The following is a 25,144-nucleotide window of genomic DNA, read 5'->3' on the forward strand; positions in this document are numbered from 1 at the left end:
TATTATAAGATTAGTCATCTTTCTGCTCCTTTTCATTCAAAATTTGAGATTTTATGTTTGTTTGTTTTTCTTAACTTGTTTGAATGAAATAAAATTTACAATTTTTTTTTTTTTTTTTTAAATACTCATTTTAGGTTTTGTGTACAGCACCATCTTCATAACCTAATGTTGGGTACTTCTACTGTTCCTGCTGAGCCTTGCAGTTTGTTTGCTGTTGTAGTACAGCTGCCATGTGCTAATATTAGATGGAGCTTATACAATGAGTTGTAGTATCGTTAGATGATTTGTGTCCCTTTCTTTTCTCCTTTTCTATAGGCCTTATTAAAATAACTATTGTTCAAAGCAGAATCAGCGCCCGCTCTCTCCCTCTCTGTCTGTCTTTTCTGTATTGTCAGTATGGCACATTTAATATCCACGCATTCATGTGATCTCAGAGTTGCGCTCTCCGGAGCTCTCCAAGGTACTCAGAATAAATCCTGGTACTGTTGGTAACTGCACGCCCACTCGCTTCTACACCCACAGAAACATGCAAATTCTTCCTCAGGAAAAAAAAAAAAAAAAAAGAGTTGCTCCGTGCACGATAAAGACACATTAACTGACTCAATAAAAAAAAGGAGAAAAGTCAAAGATGGAGAGATAAAATGCACGAAATTACGCACAAGATAATCAGAGCCAACGCTGAGTTTAAAAGCCTTCCAAGCATAAGAAATGTGTGATAATGTGAATGGAAACAATTAAATGACAAGTAACATAACATGTACGCGGTGTGTTTACCTGCAGGAGACGGTCACTTCAATCTTGGTCGCAGGTACGATGGAGTTGAGTGGATCGAAATCCCCGATAGTCGCCATGGCTGGAGATTTTTTTTTTTTTTTTTTTTTAAATCACTTCTTCTTCTTCTTGAAGTTGTTACTTGGTATTAGAGCTCTGGGTTTCCTTCGCGGGGAGGATAAGAGCCAGAGAGGGACTCGGCCGGCTCCGGTAGAAGTAGTTGTTGCTGCTGACGGTCGGTGGAGCACTGTTGAGGGAGGTTAGAAGGCATACCTGAGGATGAGGCTTTCATTCATGGCGAGAGGGGGGAGAGAGGAGAGAGAGAGAGAGAGAGAGAGGGAGAGAGAGAGACGCGTATCCAGAAGCTCCTCATTTCTCTCCACCCATCGCCAGGTGGAGGCAGAGACCTCCACAAGTTCTTCAGCTGTGACTGGGGAAACTTGTGCTTCATGTATGGAGGGTGATCAGTGCCAGAGGAGGACTGAGATATAGTCAGAGAACCCAAAGAACCAAAATGTATTCCTATATATGATGATACAATATATCTTAAGTCTACTTTAAGTTAAAGGTGTGTTTTTAGAGATGTAGGATAATTAACAGTGAGTTGATCATTAAAGCAAAAATAAACCACAAAAGGAGGAGAGTTCCTGACTTACCATGAGGGGGGTTATAAAGACTCACATTATCATTATCGCATTTATTACACAGAATCAATAATAAGAAAAATATATATATTTTAATTTGTCTTCATAATAGCAGTGAGGTGGATTTTAATGTTGAAGATGCTTCCATAACACTGCTAAACTCTAAAGCCACGGCTCCAGAGATGAAGTTCTTTTAAATCCTCCTTTTTTTTTTTTTTAATCCCAATTTAAAGAATTATTTAAAAATGGAAACCCTGTCATCTGAAATTATTCATTGCAACTCAGATGTATTGATCACAGTGTTTCCCAAACAGAGACGATACTCGTGCGGGCTGTCCAGGTAAATTCATGGCCACGTAGTATGACTATTAGTCTTTTTTAATCTGTATAGTATAGCCATACGTTGGTACGTCCCTCCAGTAAATGCACAGGTAAAGGTGAGCTGTCTCGAGATAAAGCTGGAGCTTCTCATGCCTTTGTTTCACTTTATGTTTGCAGCTTCTTGCTGCTGAATGTTGAGGTACACGTTATCATCAACAAGCCTCCATACACAGATCACCTGATGCAGTAACAGAATATCAGAGTCAAACATTTCAAAATGCGAGTCATGTTTTTGAGCTTCTTAAGTAAACCTAACATTAATAAACAGTATTATTTAACCTCATTAACAGTGTACAATGACCCCCCCCTCCCAGACAGATTTAATGTAAAACTCTATTTGAATCACCAGCTTGTTTTTTTTTTAAGGACCCCTTTGTGGTCATTTTGGCTCTGGGTAAAAAAAACCTTATTCATGATGAACTTCTAAGAGTCATTTTGAGAGACTGTTTCTGTAGTTTACAGACTGCCAGCCTTTTTATTTATTGGAGTTAAAGTTGGTACGTGCAGAAATTTTAATGGCAAAATGCAAGATGACTGGGGTTTTTCTTCACTGATGTTTCAAATCATAGACTTTAAAGGGTAACGTTATTATTTTTAGACGCTCCACACATGTTTTAAAGTGCTCTACAATAGGTACAACACATCTATCCAGAGATAGTATACAGATAAGAAAAAGGAGGAGGCGAGAGCTCAGGAGGAGAGGAGCTCGACACAGCCGACACAGTTTGCAGCATGTCATGTTTGTATCTCGTCTTTCTGGCATTAATAACCCCGCCTACACCTCCGAGCTCATCACACCCATTCAGCCGCCCACATGTCATCAGCAGCAAGCACAATGTAAGCCCATCAAAAGTCAATCAGCAGGATAAATATTTTGCAGATGGGTAATTCAGTGAGTCAATCCGAGACAGCGGGGAGATGTAGCTGATTGAAAAAGAGGGTGACTGAGTTCAGCATGCGTTAGTCCAGCTGAGGCCTCGCTGTGAGGGCTGACCTCTGACCTCAACATTCAAAGTCCCACTGATCTGAAAAATACATTTTCACAGTTTTAATCCGGCGTTCTTGTGTTAGATGATGCTTCATTCAAATAAAGTTGGCAGATAAATGATCGTTAAGAGTATTTTTACATGAAAATAATCGTATGTCTGGTGACTCATCCTGCACTCAGGGGCGTTCACTAATTTTTCGACCAATGAAAAACGATCCAAACAAATTAATCCCAACATTATGCCCCGCCTCCGAATTTGTGATTTGTTCGATGACATTGGAAATAAGTCTCGACTCAGCAGGTAGATAATCTCGCAGGTCTGTTTAATGGGGACTTTAAAGAGGAAAGTAAGGGGGGGGGGGCGCTGATGGCCTAGCGGTTTAGATTGCGCCCCATTACGGAGGCTAGTCCTCCAAGCAGGTGGCTCCTTTCCCAAATGTCGTTCCCCACTCTCTCTCTCTCTCTCTCTCTCTCTATTTTCTACTCTGCCCACTGTCCTGTCTGAATAAACGCATAAGGCCCAAAAATAAATCTTTTTCACATTAGAATTTGTGAAGATGTACAGCAAGAATTTTAAATATTTCAGATTTCTTGTTGAACTCTCCTCGGAGACTTTGGACTTATTAAAGTCATCCTGACCGGAGCTCAGCCGGTGAAGAGAGGGAACACATCTCAACATGGATAGTAATGATAATTCAACAGCACAAAGAGATGATCTGATAAAATCGATTGAACAGAAAAACAAAGCGAATGAAGCAAGTCACATTTTGTTTTAATTCAGAATTGCCACCTGCAGCTCGGTTCACTTTGTAGCCTGCCGACCGCCAACAATTAAGAAAACAAAAAAAACAAAAAAGTTTCAATGAATTAAAATGCATCAACTGTACAAAGAATATTCTTTACACAGAGAACATCCGGACGAGTGCAATGCAGCATTTTCATAAGAGACTCTGTCATAAAAAAAAAAAAACTTAAAACAAATAAAACCATTAAATGGTGCAGTTGAGATAAAACTGCAAATTCATGCAAAAAAACCAGTGAGTGAAAAAAAAAAGAAGTGACAAACTGAGTGAGAAAGAAATCACTAAGAGTCTTTAAGCACCGTAAGATGAGGACAAACTTAGCAGCTTGAAACCGACAGTAATGCTGTTTTTGGGAGAATCGTCCGATCCGCAGCTTGATATTAGAAATCCTCCTCAGGACAGATGAAAACAAAAGAGAAAGCTTAAGACATGACAGGAAGATGAGGCCACGCCCACAAGTCTGAAAAAAACTGGCATACAAAAGTGAAACTTTTCTTAAAGCTCAGAAAGAGAACAGAAGCATTTAGAGAAATGTGTTTAATCAAAAGTTCAGTCTTGGGAGTCTGATGTAAAAACGGATCCTGCCTTCATATCTGTACGTGAAGAGTTAAAAACAGGACGTAGTCAGCCTAGCTTAGCAAAAAGACTTGGACTAAGGGAGAACAGCTCGTCTGCAAAATACACCAAACAAACTGAAAACTGAACGATCAACACGATTCTTCTTTGTTTAACTCGACCTTAGACCCGGTGTCCACCTAGCGTTTTTTTTCTCTGAGCGCAAGCGTCTTATTTCTGTTGTTTTCAACGAGTAGAGAGCGTCTGCAGCAGAAAGCGGCCGCCTGGAGAGAAATAAGAAAAGGGCCCAGCGTCTCGTTTTGCCTGTTTTTGTGCTGCGGCTCCGAGCGCTGGAAGTTCAACTTTAAGGAAAGTGCTGTTGACGTCACCGGCGCTCTTCTCAAAATGTTTGATATTCCCCGTATTTTAGCCGCCTACTGATCGTGTCCTGTATCAACATCCTCTTTGCTCCGCGTCTGATGGGGAAATAAACAATCTAAAAAAAAATTTAAAATAAAAAGTAACGGAGCTGTGTCGGTCATGCAGCGGCTGTTGTCAACAATCTGTTGTCATAGCGACGGGACGTGCGGCGCTTTTCTTCTCAGCACACGAACGCTTCATGCAAGTGCTACTAAGCGCTTTTCAGCTCAGGAAAGACGCTGGGTGGACACGGGGCCTTAAACCGTCCTTTTAAAAGGCCCTTTGTTTTATTTAAAGTTTCACTACATAACTTCCCAATTATGTCAAACTGACCTTTTTCAAATATATGTTTCGAACAAAGTGGAATCAAGAGATTTCAAACGGGTTGGTTTGCATTGTGTTTTGACTTTTAAAGAAAGCTAAGCTAGCTGTTTCTTCCTGAGGTCTTGATGCCCATGTTAGCAAACACATCCTTGCAAAAGCACCGCACTGAATGCAGACATGATATCAATAACAAATCCTTAAGTTTTAACCGGTAAAATACATCAGGCGACAGGGGTAATAACATTTTCTGTAACTCTGAGGGTGGATGAAAACATGTCCACTGACTGATGTTTCCCCTCATCAGGGTCGTCCATGAGACCTCACAGCTTCAAGCTACTGTGCAACAAAATACAAAGGCTCAAATCCTGCAACCAGGTGAACGATTAAAGCAGAAACCTTAACGAGACTTATTGCAAAAAGTTAACGCTGATAATGCTCTACAGCCCCCAAACTTCCAAAAAGCAACCAGCTGCAAACACCCTAAACTCTTCAAACCCGGACCCGGAACAGGTGCAGATCCGATTCAGTGTTGCTCAATCAAAAAAGGCACAACAACAACAACAAAAAAAAAAAGGTCCTGAGGTACAGCAGCTGGCAACACCGACAAGTTCAGTTGAAATCACGTCTCTCCAGAACAAAACGACGTCAAAAGTAGCCCAGGTAAGAAAACGTCTGTCTGCAGCTGGGTGGGGAAATCTGAGCCGAGGCCGAGAATCAGAGAATCAGACTTCTCTTCAAAAGAGTCCTACGAGAAAATAGAAAAAAAATCGAAGACGCATCGGTTTATAAACTTGCTACCACAACGCTCAGCGCCTCGTGTGCTACCGTGTCAGTGCTACTGAAGGAGGAGTATTCACTTGAGTTATAACAGAGAATGTATAAAAAAATTTAAAAAAATAAACCAGGGCGATAAAAGACGACCGAGATTCTGCATTCACCATGATTCAGGCAGACGTAGAGCTCGCACTGAGTGGAAACTAAAAATAAACAGTCTGACTGAAAAGGCTGGCTGGGAGCTGTGGTGGAGATGTATTGAGTGTGAAGAATCAACTGCTATCAATTCAATAAATAAGTACTGTGTCTGTTGTTAGTAATGCGTGTTGCTTTGTCATCGAGCTGCCTGTTAGAAAATGAATCCATGAGAGGATTTGAACATTATTTACAGAGTGGAAGACGAGCTGCACTTGGGTGTATCCTTCGCTCATGTTTGTCCATGAAAAAGAGTTGGAGCGCAACGTTAAGCTCGACGCCTTCACGTCTGCGTGAATCCTGTGAATGCAGAATGATTTCTTATGAGATCATTGCTTGGACACTTTTCTTGGCACCGTCCTGCTGCTGGAGTAACGTTTCATAAAGTGTGCTGTGTGAAGCGATTTAGCAGAGTCCTCGTCTCTTTTAACTTGACATGATCTCGTTCACTGAGAAGATCTTGGATTTTTTAAAATAGCATCAACTGGCTGTGGGGTGGTCACGGTCACTTTTTTTAAACTACACTGTAAGAAAGAGGGTCAACTTTTCCCCTCTGTGATAATAAGCTTTCTGCTCATCCTAAAAGTGTGACTGATGCACTTTTTTCTCATCACTCATCGCGGAAAAATAAGTGCTTATCGGTTCATCAACGAGACATGAAACCCACTTTCGCTCTCTTCAAATTTAAATCTGAATTGCACCGTTGCATCCGGCAAATTCTGCAACTTTCTGACTACGATCAGCACCACCAAACACGGGGAAGACGACACGCTTGCAGGTGAGATAAAAGCCAGGACCTAAACTCCTCTTGCAGCAGTGTGCACCCTCATTTCTTCTTGAACATGGGCCCTCGTCCCTCCTCTGTGACAGCTGTAGCCTGCAGGTGTGATGTTTCAGAACAGGTGTGAACACCGTTTGTCTTTGGACTGAGTCAGAACAGCACTGCAGAAACTCAAATCTTTAGCAGATGTGTTTGTCTAATTTCCAGTCAGAGATCTCTCATTACACTAAAAAAAAAAAAAAAAATTCACCTGACAAGTACGGGTACTTGTGAAGTCTCTAAAAATGAGATCTTGATCTTAATTAAAGAAACTTAACGAGTACATTTTGATGCTGCAGCGGCAGACATTTTTTACTCTTTACAAGCAATTCAGGCCTTTTTTTTTTTTTTTTTAAACGTATAATGTCTTAAAAAGACACACACATCCCTGAGTGGGTGCTGGATCCAAAAACAGGAAAAAATAAAAAGAAGATCAGCACACCAATGAGCACACGGACCTCATTTGTCAATAAATCCTTTAGACGGAAGCTCCTTGGTGTGCGGATCTCTTGAAATAAAATGTTTATCTGGACTTGTCAGGTGAATGTGGCTTCTATTAAGTGTAATGAGATTTTGTTTTTTACAATTAACTAGACAAACACACAGACTGACATTTGAGTATTTTTGTGTCAGAGAGAGGGATACTTCTAGGTCGGAAATTCATAATCATGCTGGAGAGTATACGGGGTCATTGACGAAACCCAGGCACTGACTCAAATAGATCAAACTTGATATTATGAATGACGGATTCATGTCACTGCTTGACTGAGTGAACAGAATCTATACGAACAAAAGCGCTTCCCTCTGCTGGGGTCGATAAAGAATAGCAGCACAAAAAAAAAAAGAGAGAGAAAAAATAATAATAAACTATCACTTCCTGTACATGGGACGGTCGCTGCAAGAAATCTTCTACAATTTTTTTTAAAAATGAACAAAAAGCTGAAGGAAGAACGGAGGACTTCTTTATGTTCTGCCTTGTGAGAGGAACAAATCTCAAGCTCTCAGCCTTTTTTACATTTAACGATCCCTTTTTGATACCGTGGCTGAAACCGTTACCCCTCCCCCGACATTATCGAAGATTAAAAGTCCAGAGAAAAAGCTGCTGAAGCACAAAAAAAAAAAAAAAAATCATTAATCCGGGGCATGTATGATTTCAAAACAAAATCAAGGGAATTTCAAGAAAAAATAAAGTAATGCTTCACCGCCCTGACGTGAACAGAGATGTTTGGCACTTCATTGTACTGAGTCTAGACATGTTGATGGATGGAAGGATGGAAGCAGGAGGAAGGTCTGAAGTCACGTCGGGCGGTCTCAGACGATGGCGTTGGTGCCCCGGAGGCCCACCCCGCGGGCGAACTGCTCCAGCAGGCCGGTGATGGCGCCGGAGGGGCTGGGGGCGGAGGACTTGAGGCCCACGGTGGAGCTGTAGGCTGCCAGGAAGACTTCCCGCACGGCCTCCAGACGGGCCTGACGCTCAGAGGGGAAGGGACACCTGGAGAGGAGAGAGGAAGGAGGGGGAGGACACGGCAGGGAGCCAGATAAGAAGACAGGAAGATAAAGGTTAAGGGAGGTAAATCGCTCTCGCTTCAGAAGTGCGCTGAAGAAGAAGAGGTGTGCCATTAAATCAGAAGAGTAAAAACAGAATGACTCAGGCAGAGGCAGCTTGGATCAACCCCTCAATGTATTCTTAAATTTACCATCGCAGAGCTCGCACACTCGTCACCGTCTCTCCGCTTCCCTCCCCTCTTTCCAGTGTCTCGCCATCTCCCCAGAATTAAGATGTATAGATGGTATGTTGCTTCTCTGACAGCAAGTGATGCTGGCGGGACACGCTCGATTTGGCAGTCGGATCAAGCAGAAATTAAAATGTCTACCCTGCTGGGAGCGGAGAGTGTGGGAGGATGAGTCAGAGGGAGAGCCCAGTGGAAAATTTGCCTCCCTTGTTTCTCGTCCTCGGCTCTCACTCGGTTCATTGGGGGGGGGGGGGGACAGAGATGAGCCATGAAGGAAGCATGCACTCGACATATCTGACTTTTTTTCTTTAAAAGTTTTCCGACTACTCAAAGTGCTTTTACACCGCAGGTCACACCTACACATGCACACGCTGCCGATGAAGCAGGGGGTTAAGGGGGCTAACTTGGGGTTAAGTGTCTTTCCCAAGGACACATCGGATGTATGGCAGCAGGAACTAGAAATCGAACCCTCGACCTTCGGGTTGAGGCTCTACCACTGAGCCACAGCAGCCCCCTGTTGTCTTATTATTGCATTATTTTTAAAGCAGTATGAAGTCCTGATTCTGCACACATTTTAATGCGATCAGTACAGCACATAACAAACACCGATGACATGATGGACACAGTTGTTATTTTCCCACTTCTGCTGTTTTTGTTGCCAAAAAAAAAAAAAAAAAGCGGCAAAAAACAATTATAAAGTAATACGAACACGGCTCATATACTTGTTAACCAGGCAGTGATTCCCAAGCTGCTGCTGCACGGCTGCTCCACTAATGGCTTCATGGAAATGACTGTTGGTGCCTTGTGATTGGCTAAGATAATAAAAAAAGCTCCGTTACATGAAAGAGATACAGAAAGAAGAAAGTGTGTGTTAGTACAGGAATGTTCAGCGGGGACAAACCCGGAGCGACTATATTTAAATGAGCTGAAATCAGAACGTTGTACATGAAGATGTTACATTTTAAAGGAAGAATGTGTGATATTTAACAAATTCATCCAGCAGAAATCAAATCTATCTATCTGTAAATGTCTCTCTGAGTCGTGACTCTCTACAATGAGTGAGAAGCTCGAGTCCCGCTGGCTGTGTTGTTGTCAGAGCTGTGTTTACGTCACGTTTACATGGACGGGGCGGCCTTGTGTATAAAAGCTATTTTAGTCAAGAACTACAAAAAAGAAGAACATACTCACTGATTATTTAAATGTCACCTAAGTGTCTTTAGATCACGCTCATTCTGTGTCAATTTTAGGGATTTACAGTAATCCATGTACTCGATTACTCGAATTACCTAATGAATGCCTGTAAAATGACATAAACATCCAATATTTAAACAGAAATATAAATAAATAACCAACAACAGAAAGCGATTTCAATTTCAACGACGTGTGCCAACAGGGCTAGCAAATGACGTGACGCGAGACTGCCTGTTTTCTCCTTGTGGTGAAGCATCGAACTCGTATTCCTATGGTATTGCAAGTTTAACGCCACATATCTTGCACTGCACATTAACGTCATCGTTCTTGTCGAAGCGCTTCCAGACATCACTTTTCATGACTGACATGTCGCAGGTGTGGCAGACGGTTCGGTATTTGTTGTGCTTTTGCTTTCGGTGTAATGATATGTTCCTAGAGAGTTGCCGTAGCTGCCGTCAAACACAGTACCCATCCCTCGTCAATTTATGTGCAATATGAAGCTATGAGTTAACCAAAGTGCGCTAACATCAGCCTGCTAAAACAACAATGCAGGACACAGGCGATTGCAGCTCGGGCTAAGGACAGTTTAGTCCACCGCTTGCTCTTAATGGTGATTAATTATGTTGCGTTCTAATTCATAACTCCTGCAAACGCGTGTGGAGGGGGGGGTTGGAGGTGTGTCTCTGGAGGAGAGCAGAGGCTTCAGAATGGCGGAGGTGTAGCCTAACAGGAAGTTTGTTTTGGGTTCATGCTGGTGCTTCAAGGGCGACATCTACTGGATCAAAAAGTCGCACATCCTTCCTTTAATTTAAAATGTATCTTCTGAAGAAAAGACTGCAGTGTTAATATCATATTATAAAGAAACCCACAGTGGGAGCCTGGACCTGTAGCAGAGCTGGACTGAAGACCTCCAGAGTTAAAGCGGGCTCTATGAGGCTCGACCTAAATATGACCTTGTATCACACAGGGGACTAGGAGATCCAACAGAAAGCCTGGATGGGTTGCACGGTGTTACTTACATTCGTCCACTGGGTCCTTCATCCTGAAAACTGAAGGGCAGGGGGGAGTCGTAGGCGGCAGCGACAGCGGACGACGTGGAGGAGGCCGAGGCCAGAGGTGGAGGGAAATGAGCGTGGTCGTGGATGCTGCCACAACCAGAAACTATCTGCCAACTCCCGTACTCTGTAGAGAGGGAGGACCCTGACCGAGCGTAGTCTGCTGCTAACCTGGGAGAGAGGACGAGACATCTCATTGGCCATGAACGAGCTTCACTTTGAGGCCACGGCTCCTCAGGGCAACACTGGAAGCTAAAATAGAGACGCTCTCATGCTAAAGCGCTGTGCCTCTGGTGGTTCATCTAAAATTTACTTGACTCACGCTAAGTGTGTGTTTAAAAAGAGATGGCGTGCAAAGTCACTCACCTTCTCCCGGGGACAGCCAATGGGCTGCTGCCAGTGCGAGCGACGCCGTGTTCTGATTGGTTGGAGGACGAGGAGCTGGAAGACCTGGCCTCGCTGAGCGGATGAGAGAGGTGCTCTTCCAAAGGGTTCTGTTTATTCCAAACAACCATCTGAGGAGAGGAGGCGGGGCCTTTTCTCCTGAGGAGAGACAGAGTACATCAACATCAACAGAACAGGAGGAGGAGCAGGAGGAGGAGGAGGATGAGCAGGAGCAGGAGGAGGAAGAGGGGGAGCAGGAGGAGGAGGAGGAGGAGGAGGAGGAGGAGGAGGGAGAGGAGCAGGAGGAGGAGGAGGAAGGGCGAGGAGGAGGAGGCGCAGGAGGAGGAGGAGGAGGAGCAGGAGGAGGAAAGGGAGGAGTAGGAGCGAGAAGGAGCAGGAGGAAGAGGAGGAGCAGGAGGAAGAGGAGGAGCAGGAGCAGCAGGAGGAAGCGCAGGAGGAGGAGGAGGAGGAGGAAGAGGAGGAGCAGGAGGAGGAGGAGGAGGAGCAGGAGGAGGAGGCGCAGGAGGAAAGGGAGGAGTAGGAGCGAGAAGGAGCAGGAGGAAGAGGAGGAGCAGGAGGAAGAGGAGGAGCAGGAGCAGCAGGAGGAAGCGCAGGAGGAGGAGGAGGAGGAGGAGGAAGAGGAGGAGCAGGAGGCGCAGGAGGAGGAAAGGGAGGAGTAGGAGCGAGAAGGAGCAGGAGGAAGAGGAGGAGCAGGAGGAAGAGGAGGAGCAGGAGCAGCAGGAGGAAGCGCAGGAGGAGGAGGAGGAGGAGGAGGAGGAAGAGGAGGAGCAGGAGGAGGAGGAGCAGGAGGAAGAGGTGGAGGAGCAGGAGGAAAAGGAGGAGCAGGAGGAGGAGGAGCAGGAGAAGGAAGAGCAGGAGGAAGAGGAGGAGGAAAAGGAGGAGCAGGAGGAGGAGGAGGAAGAGCAGGAGGAGGAGCAGGAGAAGGAAGAGCAGGAGGAAGAGGAGGAGGAAAAGGAGGAGCAGGAGGAGGAGGAGGAAGAGCAGGAGGAGGAAGAGGAGGAGCAGGAGGAGGAGGAAGAGGAGGAGCAGGAGGAAGAGGTGGAGGAGCAGGAGGAGGAAGAGGAGGAAGAGGAGGAGCAGGAGGAAAAGGAGGAGGAAAAGGAGGAGCAGGAGGAGGAGGAAGAGGAGGAGGAGCAGGAGGAGGAGGAGGAGGAGCAGGAGGAGGAGCAGGAGGAGGAGCAGGAAGAGGAGGAGGAGGAGGAGCAGGAGGAGGAGGAGAAACAGGAGGAGAGCATGCAGTACTGCTCAGATGGTTAATGTACTTGCTGACTCGTGGTATTCTTCTGTCTTGCACTGTGAGGACTCACCTGGTATAGACTCTGTTAGTGCTTCTGATGTCTGAGACCACATCACATGACCTGTGACCCCTTTAGGGCAGAGACTAAAACCAAAAATGGTTCCTATGGTAACGGTCTCAGGTTGTAAGAGTCTGCCTCAAACTACTAAAGAGCAGTGATTGACCAATCTCTATATTGAGCATAAAAATACCATAAAAATCGAATTTTTTACATCTAGAAGTGGGCTGCATCCTTCTGTAACTACCGGTGAATCGACTGGTGCAGTTAATACACTAAAACATGTGCTGTCATGACCAACAGTAAGGCTGCCAAAATCACACATTGCACGCAACCTGATGCTATGCAAAATTTGCCTTTTTCATTGTGTATTGCAAAGCATGCCTAAATACATTGAGACGCAGACCAGGATGGAGGCGCCATTTTTTTAACAGCTTTTCTCCTTCATGAGGTCATAATCCTCCACTTGAAGAAACCTGTGGTACACTGTTAAATTAGTAAACCTTGTAGAGCGCTGGTTTGATTGAAAGGACTCTTCAATCACTAACAAGTGACCAGCGAAGGTGGGCGGCACGACGGAGGGGAAAACGGTCACAGACACTGGGTCGTACCTCACAACTCTAAATGTAACCGTAGGCTGAGAGCTCAACTACCGTACCAGAAGCTAGCATGGGGAAAAACACTAACAGATGCTACTAGAAAGAACAGCACAGAAATGACATGGCAGACTGCGTCTTATCTACCGGTGCGACTTGAAATCAGGATTTCCTGGTAAGAATATTTTTTTTAGTGAGCATTTGAATACGTAACTGACCAGCTGGCCTGGGGTTGGCTGGAGAACAGGTCCACAGTGTCGTTGGTGAGGCTGGAGGCGCCGCCCGCCTCCTCGGTGATGAGGGAAAACTCGCTGCTCAGACTGGTCACACTGCCACGATCCCTCGTCTCTGAAGACCAAACAAAGAGCAGGCGAGTCAGTTGAGGTTTTTAAAAACAGAAGAACTTTTTCACAGAAGACGTTATGAGAGAGCACGGCAGGAGAAGAATAAATCCAGAACATCAAGCTCATATTTCTGATTTAAGACATGAGTAAACCCAGCCCCGAGGGAAAGAGCCTTTCAGCAGGCTCTGTGTGTTCTGCTTCACACGTCTGTGCCATAGTCTGTACGTAAAAAGTGGGCGCAGCCAAAGAAACCCAAACCTGCATTTTTTTCTAAAGGCCAGTGACTCCACTGGCTGCTCGTATGAAAAAAGACAAGCGACTTCTTCCATCTTCATGTTTCATCCTGCTCAAACTAAAATGAATAGCAGTACATTAGTATTAACTTAACCCATTCATACACATTCACACGCTGCCGACGAAGCAGCGGGAGCAACTTGGGGTTTCATTTTCTTGCCAAAGGACACATCAGACATGTGTCTGCAGGAGCTGGGGATCGAACCCTCGACCTTCCGGTTGAGAGATGACAGACTCTCCACAGCCTTATTATTGTATTCTTTTTAAAGCAGTATTTTTTTTAATCAGTATGAAGTCCTGATTCTGCACACATTTGAAGGCCACCAGTACAGCACACAATTTTCCTAAACACAATTTCCCATCAACCATGGACATTTGTTGGTCGACTTAAAAGCTGTAAAAATGATTGTTACTTTACACCTTCCTCAGGAAACAGAGGTGTGAAAAAGCCCTTTTCGAGACAAACTCTGAACACTGCATTATTCTCTCTTTTATTTCTCCAGGTAGAAAATGTTAAAACTTTAGCCCAATAAAAAAAATCCCTGACAGATTTCACCAAGCAAGCAGATAAATCTAAATCAAATATAATCTTTTAGGCACCGCTGTGACTAAACTGTGCGTGCATCCTGAATACTGAGTAGTCTTGTCTCATTTCAGGAAAGACTTAGTCCATAACAGGAAAGATAAGAAGCCGTTTATACCTGTGAAAAGTATCAGCTTTGACATTAAACGGTGAACTGATGGGAACGCCTCAGAGACTCCACTGAAGGTTAAAAGCCTGCACACATCAAGGTTTGTGATGTTTTAGATTCAGGCCGTGCAATTTTCTCACGAGATAAAAGTGCTGTGTTATCACGGCCCTGAGTCTCTCTGTGCTCTGTCTCTGCATCACACTCTTTCTGAGTTATTCCTCGTTGCATCAGAACAGAGGCTAGTGGCAGGAGAGCTCCCAATGGAGTGCATCACCCCCAAAAAGAAAAAAGACAGAAAAAGATCCAACAAGTAGAACTGGAATGTGATGAAATTGACACAGATCAGACACAACATTATGACCACCAGTGCAATCTAAAGCAATCCAACAGTTCTACCACAAATGCTGGTTCCTAATATTTAGCTCTCCTCGTGTTTGTTAGCGGAGAGGGCAAAACGTTAGGAACACCTTCAATATAATGCAATCCAGTACATCACATGCATGGTTCTCAAAGAGAACATGCAGGGGGCGCTGGTGGTGCAGAGGTTAGTGCTTGCACCCCGTGTAAGAAGGCTGTAGGTTTGAATCCCACCTGTGGCTCCTTTCCCACATTTCATTCCCTACTCTCTCTCTCTCTGATTTCCAACTCTATCCACTGTCCTATGTCTCCATTAAAGGCCCAAAAAGCCCAAAAATAAATCTTAAAAAAAAAAGAGAGAACATGTAGCATATTTTCATCTATACACGGATCAACAGTCTAAGTTACAATACTAACTGTGCAACTGTACCCAGTTCAGGTGAGGGTGCACTCTACAACACTACATCCCTTCCTCTAAATCGGAAAAAGATAACCTTCCCTAAAGACACGCAAAATGCTCAAAATGAAAATAGGCCGGACTAAAACGTAAGATACTTACTGAACTAAATGATAAAGTGACCTTTCTATCTGATCAGACATTCAGGAAACATGCTATCTTGAAGTTCTGGCTTCTCTGACAACAATGCAGCAGCCAGTATGTCCTCCTTCTAACTTTAGATTCTGCTCCTGAACGCTCTGGATTTGTTTGGACCAGAGAAGGTTGGTGGTTTTAAGGCACCCTAACATGGCTGTCTGGGACGCCCCTCTGTTTGCCAGGCAAACGGCAAACCAACAGGTGTTGCAGCGATGGAAGTGGGCGAGAGAAGTGGTTCAGACAGAAGTGATTGTACCCGACCTAAAAAGAAAATGCATGTTTATAATAAGCTCCACGAGCAGAAACGTGTCTGTGACATGGCAACCTGCATGTGCATTGACTTTGGGGAGGGGGGGGGGGGGGGGGCGCTCTCTCCAATGTTTGAATTTGGACTGCAGTACCCTTTATAAACACTAGGTGTCAGAGTTACATACTGCTCCTTTAATAATGACATGTTTTTGTACAATTGCTCAAAATTCTGCATGTGTTGTAAACAAACACAACTGAAGCTGCACACTTACCAGGTATTGTGTTAGTACGTATTTTCATGAATTCATTCATCTTGATAATTTTGTGGATATATCTTTTGTGTCAATTTTGTCAACCACGTAAGAGTAATTCTTCTTTTAGGTTTGTGAAGCTGTAATACACATGTGTAAGAGACCTCATAGCAGCAGAGTTATATTTGGATTGGAGCCAAGTGTCTGTTGTGAGCTGAGAAGGAAATGTGACTCTGAGACTGAAGAAATGTACATGTCTGATATTTACGAGTCAAGGTGATGACTTCTTTCTAGCCTTTTAGAGATGGAACGAAGCAGCCAGGAATTTGTGGGCTCTACCTTCTAGCAGAATATAAGAAACACTGTGAAGATGAAGACTTTGCCACTTTGCCCATGATTGTCAATGATTACAAGCGATTGTGAGATCTTGGTCAGCATGGGTCAGCGATGGTCCGCACTTTGTCAGTGTGTTGTGTTTCTGTGTTGTCTGACCACGGCTGAATAAATCTAACATGATCCACAGTCTGTTTCACTTTTTCATCATTGTCCATTTAATACAGAAACAACCCCCACCTAACAAATCGGATCAAGTGTTCACAGAGATACTGACCAAAACAACAATCGACATAAACCGGCCCTCTGAAACTGAAATTCCTTAATGAAAGGGCCCGATTGGACCAGTGTCTTGACTCCTTTACATTAACAAGAACACACTAAGTCCCTCGGTGGAGTGTAGCTGCTTTTACAGTCACAACGACAGGGACAGTAGTTGACAGTATAACAGTACTAGCACCGCTTCAGTAATGTAATAATAAGCAGTGTATTTAATGAGCTACATCCATCAAAAGGTCTCGCAGAGGTGTCCTGTATGTGGGCCAGTGCAGAGGGAGGGTTGTATGAGGCACGACGTGACTTACTTAACTGGCAGAGGTCTTCCACAGTGAAATCACTTTCTTTGATGTGGGAGTTCTTCCTTCTGAAAGATGAAAATAACATCGGAGTTCAAAAGAAGAGAAAGCCTCCAGACGCTGGGGATTCACAGAGTTGCTTTCTCTACTGTGTGAGCGCTACTATAACGCCAAAGACAACTGTAGCTTCATGATAATAAATGTGCTCGACGGAGGGAGAGAGGCGGGAAGGACGACAGGAAGGAGAGAAGTGCACAAAGAAAATGGGAGATAAGAACACTCACAAGATGACACACGTATGAAATAAGAGAAGTGAAGGGAGCATACCTCTGTTTCTTTACAGCAGAGAACTTCTCTGAGACAATGTGCTTCAAAAAATTGAAGCAAAAAAAGAAAATCTGAGGGAACAAAGAACATGCAAATAAATTAAACAAGGCAGGCAAATAACATTACATTAGTTTTTATCAAACATCCATCCCACATTAGGTTATCCCAGGTGCCATACGCAGGTGGTGGGTGGTCCCAGAGCAAAATATTTACAAGAACATAACAGCCCTACAGCTACAACTATCTCAACCCAAATGTATCACAACAGAGTAGGCAAATACACACAGATCACAAGGAAACAGGCTTCCTGATAAACACAAAAAGACGAATATCTTTCTTTTTTTTAAGTTTATTTTGAGCTTTATTTAGAGATAGGAGAGTGGATAGAGTTAGACATCAGGGAGAGAGAGAGAGAGCAGGAAATGATATGTGGGAAATAACTTGGGTCACCCCCTGAAGGACTACAGCCTCCGTACACGGGCCGTGTGCACTAACTTAGTTTCCGATTACACAATCCTCTTTTTTACTTTTGAACAACTGGATTTCAGGATTTAATTCAATCCAAAAACTTGAATCCTATTGGATTACTTTTGAACTATCGGGCCCACAAGAAGTTCAAAGTATCGTAAATGTGATGGTATAACTAGAACTCTTGCCTGTCTCCTTTTTGGTCGATAAAAATAAATTAAAAAAAAGCCTTGTAAATCATAGAAACATTTATTTTAAATCAGAAAGTGATGAACTCACCTCCTCCCCTTTGGAGAGTCGATCTGGCAGCATGTGACTGAAAACAGAAGAAGAAATGTTCTGTGAGCTGCCATCTCCACAAAGTTCATGAACATTAGAAGTCACCGTCTTTTAGTCATCATTACATCCTTCTTTCACTGTACCTGTTTTACTAATGTCGGTCTAACTAGTGGAGGCATGTGGTGGTAACTGTTAAGGAGTTCACAGAGAGGTCCGTCTGTGATCACTGTGACAACCGAGCCAGAAGGTCAACAAGAGCCACAACTTCTCCAAAGTTTTTTTTTCAGAGATTCTCAAGCATTATCTCAGCAGCACTTTGTGAGAAAGGTTTTTGTCTAATTCAGTCCACACAAAGAAAAAAAGTAAATCGTCAAAGACCCTTGAGAGTGGATCACCTCACGTTTTCTTTCATGAACATACGAGGTCGCCTTTAAAACTCTGAATTCAAGCAGTATTTAAAGTGTCTGAAGAGGATTATACACCCAGTATATTTAAACCTGACACACCTGACACCAGAGGACCGAATCATAAAAAAAGGGTCAGTTTGATAAACCTGAGATGATTCCTCCTTTACTTTAATGATTTAATAAATAAAAGATATTAACGATATGGGAGTCCATCTTTATCATCTCGTCATACACTTCTCTCCTGCTCTAGATTAGGTGGATTTTTTTAAAAGCATACGATAGTGTGGCTTTCAGAAGATGTATCAAAGTAAAACTGTTTGTGAATTGCATACATCCCTCTTATCTGACTTTACAACGTCACATAAGGTCAAAGGTCAGGCTCTAGAAGTAGTTTGAGCTTATAAATGGTAGACTAGAATATTGTATATTTCACTTTCCTTTAAAGCCACAAAGGACCCATAATAACCAAAGTCCATGAGGAGGGATGTGTCCAGACGTTGTATGAATATGTCTGCAACAGCTGCTCATTAGTTTTTTTTGCCTTTGCTTATAAAAGAAAGATCAGCTGACTGCGGCTTCTCTCAAAACTTGGGATCCAGAAATCTCCAATCGCCACTGGTGTGACTGGTTAAATCACGGAGGAGTCACATGTTCCACTTAAGACCTATTTATTTAACTCGCTGATTGACAGAGTGTACATACACCCTGCTTGAATGTGTGTGTGTGTGTGTGTGTGGGGTTTGTCAATCAGCAAGTTAAATTAATCATTCTAACTGAAACCTGAGACTCCTAGTTCTTTCTTTTATGGTCTGTCGAGCTTCAGTTTTTATATCGTGACGCATGCCTGCACTCTATCGTGCTCGCTCTCTGTCTCCAGCTATCTGTCTCTCACCGCGTCGTGCACGCAGCAATTTAATGAATAAATGAAAAATTAGATAAAAGCAGGTCGGAAGTATACTTGGGCAGCCATACATTTACTTGGGCGGCCCGTCCCGGTATCATCTATGTGTGGGAAACACTGCTGTTAGACGGGCTGGGGGGGGATTCCCTTAGTGTGAGTGCGCCCTAGGTGTTAACTTGATCTTTAATCCATTATGTCTGTAGATGTCTAATTACAAAAGTTCACTAGCAGTGAAAGGGATTTTTACAAGACTGTCTCTGAACATTAAAGAGATCTGTCTGGTGGTTATTAAGAAAGAAAAAAACCCCAAGAGAGGAAGTGAAAATGTGGAGAGAGGGCGGATCAAAGAAGTGGTCAGGAGCAAAGCCAGGAGCGTTTGACTTCCCTCTTGAAGTCCTGGCCTCCTCCTTTCCTCTCTGCGCCCAGCGCTTCATTAACCACTCTCTGCTCAATAATGCATGACGGACAAAAACGGTGCATCTCAAAGCAGATGGTGGCTAGACGCTGCAAATGCACCTCCGTTGTCAGCACATTTACCAGCGTGAATTCAAACGCTATGCGAGTCATGAAATAATGATAGTGATGATGTAAACGATTTTTTTTTTTTTTTTTTTTTTTTTTTTTTTACCCGAAGAGGAACCAGTCGTAAGCGATGGTTAGATACAGGATCTCCGCTGGCTCCAGGCTGGCGTGCACGGCTCCGTCCTGTTTAAGAAAAACATCTCAATCATCACAAATACAAAAAAAATATAAAAAATAATGCACAATATGTCAAACATCTGCAGACAGCTTCAGTCTGTTTGAAAAGCTCCCTGCACATGGAGCAACATTACATATTTATACCGTTACAGTTTTTTTAAGTAAGGGCAGAGAGGACTCACTAAAGCCCTCGTTAGAATTGATGAGTAAGTGTTAGTTGAGGAGGGCCAAGGTGAATGCAGGTCGGAGGGAAACTGAGAACTTACTGCCCAAAGAGAGAGCCTGAGGAGGGACACAAAAAGAGGCGTCCGATCCCAGCCTGATATGCAGTGCACCAGGAGGCCGCTCTCATCTGAAACAACACAACAACAACAACAACAACGACATGAAGACCGACTGAGGCTGAAGAACGACACTGGACAAACAGAACCTCCAGACTGTGAGTAGAAATCAGTGGTGAATAAAAACATGAGTAATCTTGTAGTCGTGGGCGATAAAACAATAATTATTGCAATAATATTTTTCTCAATTAAAAGACAAATGTTTGATAGAATTGAAACCTGTAATTACACAAACCAAACACAACGAACGGGGGGGGGGCGCTAGAGTATCTTAAACGATAGTCGCAAACAGACATTAAAAAGAAGAAAAAAAAAGACTAAGAACAGCCAATCATGTCGCAGGGATATGAATAGGTAGGCTTCCAGACGTTTAGAGCAGAAAGGAAACTTTCGCTCAGGAGCAAAAATCTGCCTTTAAATTTGAAATAAATAGTTTGACAATGAATAATTAACGATATCGACACTTTAAGTCATACCACCCTGCCCTAATTATAAACCTACAAAATATCAAATTTAATTTCAGAAAATAAATTAATAAACAGCAGGTATTGAAACTAATATCGGTGTTTGTTGAAACTGGAAAGAATTTTACTCTGACTCTCTTTTGGCTCTGTTTTTGGTCTCCACCAGCTCCTGAGGGGAACATCTGGCTCTACAGCCGCTAAACGCTCATTTGAGTTCAGCAGCTAGTTTCTAACTAAGTTCGACTAAACCAAAGGCAACAACCTCAAGTCAAGTGATAAAACGCACTAAACTAACTTTTTTTTAATCTTGTGGCAAACAGGAGTGGCAACACATCAGGACACATAAAGAACATGTGCTAACAGCTAACAGTTTCCCAATAAGTGTTCCTCAATAGTTTAATTAACGTCTATCAGCATGAAGAGTTAAACATTTGATGATGTAGGACATGGCTACGTGTGGTCGACAGCTCTCTATCACAGTGACAGGTCAAATGTTTTGTGCACCAAAAATTAATTGTGACTAATCCATTCAGTTTTTTTCCTACACATTATATTTAACCCTTTTTTTCCCCCCAGCCAAAATGATATTAATGAATGCATTACCGATGCACCTTGTTATCTGAGCTCTAAAATTGAGAATCCACGAACATACAGCTTGCATAACATTGCTTTTACATGTGGATGTCTACATGAATTCTAAATAGCAGAGAAGAAGAATATGAAAATCAAAACATCAGTTGCTCGCATGAACTCTCAAAGTCAAGTTAATCACAATGCTTCCACCTACAGTACGAGATAAAGTACCACCTACCATCACTGTTGATGATGTGGAGCAGCAGCTTCAAATAGTTCTGGGTCTGTTCCACCAGGTCCCACGACTTCACCACACACACACACACACACACAACACACACACACACAACAAAAGAGAAAAAGACATAAGAGAAGACAGACTGTTTGTAGAGCAGAGACATTAAAGGAATTGATTTGTTGTCATCGTCATCATTGATGTGAACGACATTATTGATTATAATCTTTCTTGATTAAGATGTCCAACCAGCTATATAAGCAAGGCCGCCCCATAAGGGGGGGGGGGGGGGGGGGGGGGGGATAAAGGGGAAAACTTTCTGGGGCCCAATCACATGGGGACGGCTCCAACAAGTACTTGTTAACAAACTTGTTTCCTTTTGGCTCCAAATGCTGATGGGAGCCAGGCAGAGGGAGCTAAAGTTAGCCAGGAGGCTAGCGCTAACACGACTGATCAAATGTGCATAGCAAGTCCTGGGAGGGCCCATTAACTGGACCTTTCAGGGGCCCAGTCATTTCTGCGGGCAGGCCTGCATGTCAGTAAGCATGCTCAGCAAAGTTGCACAGATCAAACGCAGTGACCATTTTTTGGTGCTACATCCACCAGAAAAAGACATCAGACAGAATATTCCTTGTGAAGTTGTTCCAGATTTTTTGTTTGGCTGTATAACTTTTTCAAAATCAAGTCTCATTACATATCACAGCTTTGGATTGATCAATTAGGTTGTGTGGGTTTGATTGATGTTTGGCTGCACATCATGAGCTCCTGACTTTACGTTCATAAATGATAGACAATGCTGATACAGATATTTTGCAATTGTTCATAAATAATTAGCAAAGCACTTTTCAGGTTGGACAACAGATGGCACTGACACACCACAAATATTTTAAGAAGAACAGCCTGTACAGTATGTACAGCTGAGAGGAGAGGAGAGGCTACCTGGTATCGAGTCCAGTCAATGTTCAAGTTCTGAGTAAAGCGCAAAGGGATTGTCAAAGGAGCATCCACATAGTCCTGTAGGAGACACAGTGACATCACATGAGTACAACAGAGCCATTAAAACTGTAATCATTTAACACCAAACAAAGTCACCACAGCGTCTGTACCTGATTCCAGTTGAACACCAGACCCTCTGCTGTGTAGTCTCTGTCTTTGTAGTCTTTAAAAAACTCACACCCTAAAACGGAGAAGAAGAAACACTTTGGTCTTATTTTAAGGCTTGGGCCATTCAATGATTATAATGACAAAAACAGTTCCTACTTTATAACTTTGAGGTCCAGCTAAAACAAAACTGAACGGAAACTGAATGTTTTCATTCAACGTTGATTAAAATGAGGAGACCAAACTCTAAATTATGTATCTTGGTACATCTCTATGAAAGCTGTCTCCGTCTGCTCTATTGTTAAATTTTAACGGTGTAAAGCCGTCACGCAGACACTCAGACACGGCAGAAGCTCAGTCAGTGGGGACTTGGTGCGGACCATGATGTGGAAGTTTGTAGCTGGAGAGATGCCAGGTCACCTCTTGAGTACTGCTTGAGCACGGCACCGAACCCCCAACCACGCGCTACCTGTGTAGCAGCCCAGGTCTGACATCTCTCAGTTAACAGGTCCTTTTTGTGCATGTGGGTAATTCGGGCCTTTGTGTTTGAGAAGCATGTCTGTCAATGACAGAGTGTAAACCAGAATTTCACCTCAGGGATTAATGATGTAAATAAAAATACATTTTAAAAATATACAACCTGCCTAAAGGTTGACGTCCAGAAAGTCTCAGGCAGTATGTTAGGAGGTCTATACCTGTAACCGCTGTATGTACTGAGATGGATTTTCTTTTACAGTGTCATCCAGTTTTCCCAGGTGCACGATCTCTGCAGGTGTAACAATGTTTCTTTATGACTTTGTACAAATCTTTGGCATTCCTGAATCGCCGTCTCTTACTATCACATACCTATCTGTTGACTTTTACTGATACCTAGATATCCGTCACAGGTAAATATCTGTAGACAAACAGCATTGTCCAGGGGTAAAGTTTGTATATGATGGAGAAAGTCAGGAGCTGAGTTTACCTGGATAAGGCACAGAGAGCAAGGTGAAGTCGGCGTAACGTTGGGCCTTGTCCGCCTTCTCAGAGGACGTCACACTGCAGAGACAAAAGAAGAGATGCCAGGTGAGATAGACAACACGAGCATGTGAACAGATAAGACTGCAGAGTGTGCGTGAGTCCCTGTTTGCCCTCTGCATTGACAAGTGCCAAGTCTGCTGGTGTTTGTACAACGCATTCATTATTATGCTTAAAGAAATATAGTTCGGAAAAAGGTACATTTGTAGAACATATATCGATACGATACCAAAACAATGTGACTACAACTCTTTGCACTGTTCATTGTCATTAAACATGTTTAGGGTGTCTCCACCAGTTTGGGATTTTTGTGGTCTAAACTTGTCTTGTCAGCGATGGGTGGGGCTCAGTCGGGTGTGTTCATACACATCAGTGGCTCGGAGATATTTTGGCACAGCTTTGTGGTTGCGACAAAAACGAAAATAATAACACCTGCCATGTAGAAGAAACACATATATCTGGCCATTCTGGGTCAGACATTGCCCCGTGTCTACCTTCAAACATTAAACAGTGCAATTGCTTCTTCATCAATCATTGTCATTTTGGCCTTTACAAAATAGAAGTCATTCAGGTGTTTGCCACTGAATTGCATCCTTCGATGTGATCTGAATTGGTCCTTACAAACTGAACAATTCATTCCTTTTGGGGGTTCTGTGCCTTGCTTAAGGGCACCTCAGCAGGGACCTGAACTGGGGACCCTCCAGTTTCCCTACAGTCTGAGCTTCTGCCGCCCCCAGATATAAAAAGTGTGTGGTGATGAATAGCAGTGGGGATAATCATCAGGCTGGTAAAGAGAATGTGTTGGGATTGTCCCCCGCTCAAAGAAACTCTGTACACAACGACTTATCGCATTCTTCTGCACACATAACCAGTATTAGTTTGGCAAATATTTCCAAAGGGACACTGCTGCAGTGGGCGCCCATTATTACTTTGTGGGGGGAGAAAAAAAACACCCTTTAAAGTGCGGTCTCTTTTTTTTTTTAATCATGTACCAATTCTGTAGAGACGCAGAATCTCTCTTTAGTTTGCTTTAGTTTGGAACATCGTCTTAATTGGGGAGAAAGATGTGACACTGATTCTATAAAAGGTAAAAACAGAGCTGAGTAAAATTAGACTAAATCACAAGCGTCCCCAGTTTAAACATAACCACAGCCACTCGGCCTACACGGTCTCCTAACTTCATTAACAGCAGGACTCTAAAGTTAAACACAAATAAACCGAGCGAGTGGTCAGATGTCTCTAATAAAGTTTCGCCCTATTAAGTCCAGAGGAAACAGTGACCTAAATAAAGAGCCAGAGTGAGGATGAACTAGTCCGTGAATGTTCCTTACTTTAGGCCAAACTTAACCTTCTTGTTCTCCACCATCAGGTCACAGATGTAGCGAACCGAGAGGTAACGTAGCAGCTTAATGTCGTGACCCCGGACCTTGTCGAAGAGCTGGGAGTCCCCGTTCCTGAGGAGGAGGAAAGAGAGGGGAGGAGGGAAGGAAAGGAAACGGGGAAATGAAGACACATTTAAAAAGAAAAGATGTGGTATGAAACCCCGAAACAGAGAGATGTTTCACTTTGAGGAGAAGTTGTATTTCAGCCAGACAAATATCACTGTCTCTCTCTCCCAGCTCACTCCCTGGTGTGAACTATTATTGTCACAAGTAATAAATGTCATACATCGATGTAGCCGAAAGAAAGACC

At 43.3% G+C, this 25,144-nt stretch overlaps 2 protein-coding genes across 3 annotated transcripts in view; both read right to left on the reverse strand.

Moving 5' to 3' along the window:
- Positions 1–1,246, reverse strand: part of LOC109988166 (copine-9) — a 143,694-nt gene extending 142,448 nt beyond the window's left edge. The window contains exon 1 of the mRNA XM_065955365.1: positions 775–1,246. Within this exon, the coding sequence (XP_065811437.1) occupies positions 775–851 (77 nt within the window). The 5' untranslated portion in view covers positions 852–1,246. The remainder of the gene's footprint in view (positions 1–774) is intronic.
- A 2,289-nt stretch (positions 1,247–3,535) lies between these two features.
- The window catches only part of mtmr14 (myotubularin related protein 14), a 29,864-nt gene continuing 8,255 nt past the window's right edge, over positions 3,536–25,144 (reverse strand). Inside the window, exons 6-19 of one of the 2 annotated variants that reach the window (XM_020639564.3) lie at positions 24,784–24,906; positions 23,400–23,473; positions 22,441–22,511; positions 22,274–22,348; positions 21,338–21,404; positions 19,988–20,073; positions 19,651–19,727; positions 17,715–17,751; positions 16,968–17,038; positions 16,650–16,708; positions 13,169–13,298; positions 11,021–11,197; positions 10,619–10,825; positions 3,536–8,167 (exon numbers count right to left, since the gene is read on the reverse strand). In XM_020639564.3, coding sequence (XP_020495220.1) covers positions 7,987–8,167; positions 10,619–10,825; positions 11,021–11,197; positions 13,169–13,298; positions 16,650–16,708; positions 16,968–17,038; positions 17,715–17,751; positions 19,651–19,727; positions 19,988–20,073; positions 21,338–21,404; positions 22,274–22,348; positions 22,441–22,511; positions 23,400–23,473; positions 24,784–24,906 — 1,435 coding nt within the window. In that variant the 3' untranslated portion in view covers positions 3,536–7,986. The remainder of the gene's footprint in view (positions 8,168–10,618; positions 10,826–11,020; positions 11,198–13,168; positions 13,299–16,649; positions 16,709–16,967; positions 17,039–17,714; positions 17,752–19,650; positions 19,728–19,987; positions 20,074–21,337; positions 21,405–22,273; positions 22,349–22,440; positions 22,512–23,399; positions 23,474–24,783; positions 24,907–25,144) is intronic. The other variant, XM_020639565.3, reaches the window with a different exon arrangement.

The sequence above is a fragment of the Labrus bergylta genome, chromosome 5 (genome assembly GCF_963930695.1).
Source record: "Labrus bergylta chromosome 5, fLabBer1.1, whole genome shotgun sequence".
In the NCBI taxonomy this organism is placed as follows: Eukaryota; Metazoa; Chordata; class Actinopteri; order Labriformes; family Labridae; genus Labrus; species Labrus bergylta.